Source organism: Phoca vitulina, unplaced genomic scaffold, assembly GCF_004348235.1.
Source record: "Phoca vitulina isolate PV1807 unplaced genomic scaffold, GSC_HSeal_1.0 scaffold26, whole genome shotgun sequence".
In the NCBI taxonomy this organism is placed as follows: domain Eukaryota; kingdom Metazoa; phylum Chordata; class Mammalia; order Carnivora; family Phocidae; genus Phoca; species Phoca vitulina.
This window is the reverse complement of record NW_022589729.1, coordinates 20,301,490-20,309,695: the sequence shown is the minus strand read 5'-3', so window position 1 is coordinate 20,309,695 and position 8,206 is coordinate 20,301,490. Positions and strand designations below refer to the sequence as shown.

At 41.1% G+C, this 8,206-nt stretch overlaps 1 protein-coding gene across 1 annotated transcript; it reads left to right on the top strand.

Moving 5' to 3' along the window:
• Positions 1 to 127: 127 nt before the first annotated feature.
• On the top strand, positions 128 to 8,206 carry SNRPE (small nuclear ribonucleoprotein polypeptide E). Its single transcript, XM_032422394.1, has 5 exons — positions 128 to 233; positions 737 to 763; positions 2,059 to 2,121; positions 3,362 to 3,440; positions 5,724 to 8,206. The coding sequence occupies exons 1-5, from the start codon at positions 180 to 182 to the stop codon at positions 5,777 to 5,779; spliced, it is 279 nt and encodes a 92-aa protein (XP_032278285.1). The 5' UTR covers positions 128 to 179; the 3' UTR covers positions 5,780 to 8,206.

Below are 8,206 nucleotides of genomic sequence, written 5' to 3'. Positions count from 1 at the left end.
GCCTCCTTCTGGCTTCCCTCAAGGGATATAGAGCACAGAGAAAAGCAACACCCATGCTAGAGAGGCATTTCCCAGGAGCCGCCCCAGGTCGCCTCGCGGGCGCCATACACTTCCGCTTCCGGTTCTTTATTCCGGAAGTTGCTCTTTGAGGTAGCGTGCGGTCTTTGTCGGCTTCCACCATGGCGTACCGTGGCCAGGGCCAAAAAGTGCAGAAGGTGATGGTTCAGCCCATCGTATCCTACGCAGGATGTCAGGACTAGGAGGTTCGGACCAGAAAACGGGGGGCGAAGGAGCAGACCGAGAGCAGGCCTGAGGGAGCGGAGTGCGGACCCACATCCCATGAGCCCCCGGGGCGACCGTGGCCGGGAGAAAGCGCGGGTAGTTGAAGACCCGGTGGGAGGTGGGCTTGGGCCGACCCCTGCGGTGGGAAGTGCAGGCGTGGCGCGGATGAGCGAAAGGAAGACAGCTTTAATTAGGAACTGAGTGAAAGTGGGAGTCGTCGGTCTCGGGGAGGAGGAAGATGTCGGCACCAAGAAGTTCCAGGAGAGTAAGAGTGGGCGGGGATTCCTTCAGAACCGTTCGGGAACCCCTAATCAGTGCCTAGCTGGACACTGTTCATTGCATGGGCACCACACCTCGTGTTCAGAAAACGAGGGCGAGATGGGGGTAGGATCGACCAGTGTCTGGGAGCATCGGCTACTCTGTGCGTGTATTTTTTCCTTAACCATTGGTACAGAACCTCATCTTCAGATACTTGCAAAATGTACGTAAGTTACCTGTTCTTCGTTGTTTTGTAATTCCTTTTTAAGTAAAACGTGAATTTATTTGGCTATTTGTGTCATCCTGTCTGATCAGCGTGTTCTAGAGTTAAAAATAGGTACAATTGGGGAGCTTGGCCCGCTCAGTCGGTAGAGCAAGTGACTCTTGATCTTGGAGTCATGAGTTCGAGCCCCACGTTGCGTGGCGAGATAACTTTAAAAAATTAATAGTAAGTGAAACTAGAGGTTGGAGGGGTATTTGAGGGGAAGGGGCTCAGGGAAAGCTCTAATGTCATGAAATGTCAACCCCAAGCATTGAAAGAATTGTGTCATCATTACTTTGCAAGACCAAAATCACTAATTTCAAAATAATTACTGGCAGACATGACTGGTATTTGGGTACTTTTGTTGGTAGTAATTATGGCTAGAACATTGGAACCTCTCTCCTTTCTTTCCCCTGGGATGAAACATTGGGAGAAGAATCCTGTCTACTTTAAACCACATAGTAAGGTGGGAGGGGACGACTTAAATATAGAAAAGATGCCAAAAAAGGAAGAGGGGAGGGATAGGTTCAGAGGCTGTTGTGACAGCCTGCTTTCCTTTGGGGGGATTTTTAGCAACTCAAATTGTGAGGTGGTAGGGCAAAGTATTTAAATTAGTTTGGAAAGAAAATGTAGTTTCTGTTACTCTGACAAATTTTAGTATGTGATAACATAGTTGGAAACAAGTTAATTTCAAGCTATTGTATTTTTTTTTTTTTTAAGTAATCTTTACACCGAGCATGGGGCTCCAACCCACAACCCCAAGATCAAGAGTCACACGCCTCACCAACTGAGCCAGCCAGTTGCCCCAAGCCATTGTAATTTTTAATCACCAGATTTGAGGGTCCTTCCCCTGGTTGTTAAATATGAGGGAAGCCAGGAACCTTAGAGAAAGCTGTTTTGAAGCTGGATTTTGCTATAGCAGATAAGAAAGAAGCCCTTGATCATTGGAAATTACTGCTTTGTGCTACAGTGTCAATTTGCAGTCTAAATGCATTGAGATGAGAAGCAGTAAGAAATATGATTGAGTCCCAAGATCACAGGAAAATTATTAACTTAGTCCCAATATAGCATTTATTGAGAATGTTTCTTGGCAAGTAATTAGTCTTGGTTATCAATTCTTGGATATGATTCAAGTAGTTAAAATTCTTGGCTTTTACTTTTTAAGGTTTTCTTTAGGAGCCATATTTCTTTATTGTTTGACCAGAGTGATTGGGTTTTGTTTACTTGTTTTTTTAACATAACAATTTTTATTTCAGAGATCTCGAATTCAGGTGTGGCTTTATGAGCAAGTGAACATGCGAATAGAGGGCTGTATCATTGTGAGTACCCAGGATGTTTTATCTCATAGCAGTTTGTTCACAGAAAACGATTTCACAAAAATGCCCAGCCAGAGCAGTGTACAAAAAGTCAAAGACCCAACCCAAGCAAAGTTCTTCAGGACCACTATCCTTGTCTCGTTGTTCTATTTGATGGCGGTTGGGTCATTCGTAAAAGAGGGAAAATTAATTTTTTAAAATTATTTAAATAACAGTGTTAGTATTTGAAGGAGGGGACAAAAGAAATAAAATTAGAGTGGGGTGAAAATTAATGGTGTGTTAGTTCTGTATTAGGTGATACCTGAATAGAGCTGGGTGGGGTTAGTTAAATAAGATTTTCAGGATAGCAGAATACCCTAAATAATGTGTGTGTGGGGGGGTATTTTAGAGAGAGGGAGGTGGGGAGGGGCAGAGGGAGAGGTAGAGAAATTCAAGCTGAGTGCAGAGCCAGACTAGGGGCCTGATCCCAGGACTGTGAGATCATGACCTGAGCTGAAACCAAGAGTCAGATGCCCAACTAACTGCGCCTCCCAGGCATCCCATCTCTAAATAATGTTTTAAGATTTTGTTTACTTATTTGAGAGCAAGAGAACGTGAATGCCCAAGTGGGCAGAGGAGCAGAGGGAGAGGAAGAAGCAGACTCCCCACTGAGCAGGGAGCCTGACATAGGGCTTGATCCCAGGACACCGAGATCATGACCTGAGCCAAAAGCAGACACTTAACTGACTGAGCCACCCAAGCGCCCCTAAGTAATGTTTTAAAGAAACATAAAATATGGCTGAAAAGTATTATGTTAGGACATTAGCACACTTTGATATTACCTTTAGATATTGTAGATTGCATCAATAATCTCCCCTTCCCTGTTTACGGGTAGAAAAATAAACGTTATGGGTAGTGGCAAGAATGTTTTGTAAGGAACGTGGGAAGACTGGTGGCAGTGGAAGTTAATTCATATATGTACACACATAACTATATTGGACAAGTTATAAAAGAAAGACCATGGCTCTTAGGCATAGCTAATCAAATCTTAAGTCCAAAAGGCTCCAGAGGTAATTTGTAGTACATTCTGGCTTTCTTGTTATTTAAAAAGAGGCTTTGGGAGGGAGGTGGTGTTTTAGCTTAAAAATCAGTGGAGAGGTGAGTTTCTGAAATTAGTTGGCATTTCTGTATCTAGGTTGGTGTATTCATCTGGAGTGGTTGGGTATGATTTTACTTGAAAATGACAGTTGGCTTATTTTTCTAGGGTTTTGATGAGTACATGAACCTCGTATTAGATGATGCCGAAGAGATTCATTCTAAAACAAAGTCAAGAAAACAACTGGGTAAGAATATAGATGGCCTTTGAGAATTGTGGAAATTTTTATTCACTTGCAGAATTGAATGAGTTGCAACTCAGTTCATGTTTAAATTTAGTTTGCACTTGAGAATTTACTATGTGAGGGAGTAGTTCACTCTTGAAATTATCCTCTGCCACTTACAGCTAACCCCACTCCCATTTCTGCTTTTGTGTTTCCACTCAGACAGCTCTCACCAAGGTCACCAAAGACAAATGATGTTAAATCTAATGGTCAATATTAGTCCTCATCAAACTCTGAACAGCATTTGGCACTGTTGGCCACTCCCACCTTAAAACACTTTGTTCCCTTGGCTCTGTGGTACTATACTCAGATTGTCACTTTTCATTTCTGTTTATTCCTTTTCAGACTTTTGTATATTCGTTCTTTGAGACCCAGCCATTAAATGTTTTGAGTTGCTCAAGGCTTAGTTGTAGGTCCTCTTGTCATTCGGTGTTATTTACTAAGGCACTCAAGACTCTACCTTCAATTACCATCTATATATTGACCTCAGATTTACCTCTGTAGCCCTAGACCTCTCTGAGCCTATTCAACATTTCTGCCTGAATGTCTCAAAGACTCCTTAAAGTTAGCATGTCAGAAATCAAACTTACTTCCCACCCCTTACACTCTTTTGGAGCTATTTTAGTGTTTCCTGCCTTACTGAATGGCACCAACCTCCATTCAGTTTACTGGTTGATTTCTTTGTAACTACCTCATCTCCCTCCAGTTTGCTCTGCAGGCTGCAGTTATCTTTTAAAAGCACCAGTCTGACCTCGTCGTCCTTCTACTTGAAATCCTTCAGTGACTTCCTGTTGCTAGGAGGACAAGAAAATCTTTAATGCATTCTGCAAGGTTCTTCATGATCTGGCCTTTTGTCCCTCTGCTTGTTTTGTAGCACTCAGCTTCATTTTCTGAGTTTCATCCACATTGTGTTCTTTCAGTTCTTTGAATCTGCACATTTACCCCACTGTAAATCTTTGTATATGCTGTTTCCTATGTCTTTAGGACTCAAATGTCAAATATCAGGGTTTGGTTTGGTTTTACTGGGGTAGGGATTGGGGAGGCAGGGTGTGCTGTGTTCTCCCAAATTTATAGTAAAACACTCATTAGTGGGGTTATTTTATTAATGTCTCTCTCACTGGGCCAGATGCTCCTAAGTCCTTTCTTTTTTTGCTCTCTAATAAGCCTACTGCCTAATTCAGTGCCTGCCATGTAGTAGAAACTCAAAAATATTTAAATAATGAATGCAGTTTCTTAACCCAGTTAACAAAGGGTCTTTAGGATTCATGACTTCAACAAGACAAACTGAGTCCTTTCTTTTAAAATCCTCTTCATTTGAAGTTTATTTAGATACTTTGTTTTTAATTGTTTAATGCCCCAGTTCACAGGTCACTAGTACTTTTATCTGTGGTAGGCTTCAGGTGCCTCTTTTTTCCAAACCCTGAGGATTTTCTTGATCCTAAAGTAGATATGTGGAAAGTAGAATCTGAGAAGTGGTATGGTGTTTTGCTATGCTGCTTTCTGCTTAGGCTATTTTTGTGAAAGCTTGGATTTTCACATTTAAACTTGTCTTGCCAAGAAGGGCAAACTAGCCTTATTGACATCCTATTACATATATATTATTTGCAGTGTTGAATTCCCATGGTAGTATTTATCCTATAGAATAGATTAATATTATCTGTTGCAGAAGTCTCGGGAAGTGAAACCATTTAATCTATTGGGGTTGATGAGCATTTCTCAAACTAACTTTATATTTAATATAAATATTAAAAAATATTTATGGACATTCTCAGGAAAAAAGTATTCTCTGCTCAAGTAAGATTACGAAATGTTGGGTAAAGCTCAAACAGGTTTATTAATTGCAGGATGGAGTCTTTAATATACTGAGAATTCTAAGAATGGTGCTGCAGTATGCTGCATTTTTTTAAACTTGATACATAATCTGTTCCCCAACTTCTACAAACTCAGAGCAGTGTGGGATATGTTGGGGTAGATCTATTCATTTGACTTAGTCTATAGAAACTCTTTTTCATAAAATAACATTTCTCTACCTTCATTAGGTTATTGCTGGAAAAGTTCATAGGCACTAATATGCACAGCCTTTCAATATATGGATATTTGAAAATTTTCACATACCTGCTCAAGAGAGAAAGCATTTTCAAAATTGCTTAAATATGATCCAAAATTCTGAGGCTAAATGGTGGTTACACACTTGTCTGAATGGCTATTAATAGCTTTTTTTTTTCTTTTTTTAATTTTGTGTTGCAGGTCGGATCATGCTAAAAGGAGATAATATTACCCTGCTCCAGAGTGTCTCCAACTAGAAATGATCTGTGAAGTGAGAAATTCTTGAGGCGGCGATGTAGTTTGTTTTTTTAGATGTCCTTTGTTGTGAGTGTAGTTCTAAAACATTTGTTCGTATTATTTTGATTACCTTTATGTTATTACCGGAGGACAATAAATGCTGTGGGATTGCTTTTATTTAAAAATTTACATTGTTTCTTTCTGTCCAGTGGTAGAGACCGTTCACTCAGTGGCAGCTAAGTTTTCTGGAGGGTGGCAGTTGCCCTGGGCATTTGTTTTTTTCCAGAACCTGATGTATAGATTTTTCTTGGCAAAGAGTAGGAATTCTACCTGACAGGTGAGCTCCTGATACTGGGTGGTAGAGAAGAGGAGGTTACTGCACTAATACGTGCCTTCAGCAGCAGTTCTCATTCTGGCTGCTGGGACACAAGACCTGACCACAGTAGGCTGGACGTGCTATATCAGCTTCTGTTTCTGCTTAGCACTCTCACAGTAACTCTCTGAGGTCTCTGTGATTTCTTGTACCACTAAGATCACACTGTGAGAAGTGTTTGGGTATAAGCAAAGAATAAAGTGCCCTAAAAGTACATGTAAAATGAGTTCTGTTAACAGTTACCAGAATGGAGACTTGGTGAGATTGGTAATCTGAAAAAGACCACAAGCAGTGCTGCTAAATTGTTAGCAGAATAATAGTATGTTAGTTGGAGCAATACCTGCAACACCTGCCTCTTACTCTTAATCTAAAGATGTTGGTGCCTCCCCCAGTAATTGCTTACGTCCTAATTGAATTATGTGAACAGATCTTGCCCAGTTCCTTAGGGTGGTTCTAGTTTGGGGCGCCTGGCTAGCTCAGTCAGTAGAATGTGCGACTCTTGATCTTGGGGTCATGAGTTTGAGCCCCATATTGGGTGTAGGGATTACTTACCTAAACTTTAAAAAAAGATCTCAGGGCAGTTCTAGTTAGAATTCTGATAAGTGATCATTGAGCATCTGCTGTTACACAGGTTCCAAGTCTAATAAATGCAGTGAAACAGACTGGCAAACAAATTGCTTCAGTTCCATGTGCTTAAGTGCTATTTAAATTAGAACTTGAAAGATGAATAAGGCCTGCCTTAAATTTTGGTAGTGGGCATTATTAAGGGTGGGTGAAGAGGGAACAAGAAGTCTAGTTCCTGCTTTTCCAAGTGCCTGTGAGGGAGGTGGAGAACTTTCATTTAAACTAAGTAAAAGAAACCCTTCATGAGATAGAGGGGACTTGTAGGTAAGTGTAAAAATTCATCCAGCTCAGAAGTTGGCATTCTAGCTGTTCCTCTCCTATTTGAACCTGTGCCTTTCTGGTCACATTTTGGAAATAAAGGGCTACTTTAGCTCTTTTAACGTAGTTGAGTTTGAAATGCATTTGAACCTGCTACAGCATGCAAAGAAAACCTTGAGCAGCAGAGGGAGTTGCAGCCCTGGACTGCTTTAGCCTTTCTAGTAAAAGCTTTTTCAGAGCAAAGACCTCCCTGCAGCTTTCTTGGCACCAAAATAGCTGGGAAGAAGGATAAAAGCTGGAGCAGTATAATCCCTAAGAAAACCTGCTGGCTGCTTTTCCATTTCCCTGTGTGGCCTTTTTGACCTGGCTGCCCTGTGTAAGCAAAGCTGTGCCTGCTGTGGCTTATTCTCAATGGATCAAGACATGGAAGGTTCTATTTTTGACAGAGCAAACGATGATAGAAATAAGGTACAGTGAACTCTTACAATTGAGCTCTGTATTTAGAAATTTCTGCTTGCTTTCCTCCCTTACTGGAGCCTGTGGTGTTTGCTTTTTAAGTTGTACTTTTCCACAATCTGTAGATCTTTTTTCCAACCAGAATTTGTATTATAGGAGGCGTTGCTCTCTGCTTCATTAAGGTTATTAAAAAATGCTGCTGGGAAGCTGCTCTTGTTGGCAGCCCTTGGTATGTGAGCAATTATTTTTCTGGAATGGCTGTTGGTTTCTGAGGGGGTCTTGCTAACCACCCACTAACTCTCTTGTAACATTCTTGAAGTGGGGGTGGGAAGAGAATAAGGCTCTGAAAAAGTTAAGTGCTGGTGCAGGCCTGGTGTTTTAGTAGTAGTAGGTAGGGAAGAAAGGTACGAATAGTTCGAAAACCCTAGGATTTTGTATTTGCAGGCACCAGCTGTTGTCATTGTATCACATTTGTTAGTTTCAGGATTAGAGAGTGGATCTTCATCTAATTTGGATTTAGGCATTATTGGCTAATAAGTGTCATGGGCAGTTCCTGGGCTAAAGCCTAATAGGCAGCATCTCCTCTTAACTGGATGACACCAGGAGCTTTTCCTTAATTACTCCTTTTAGAACTAATAGTAATAACCTACTTATGGTGTGTTTTTGTGAGGAGATATGGTTGGTAACTTTTCTTAAAGTGGCATTAGAACTTAAGTCTAGGGGCGCCTGGGTGGCT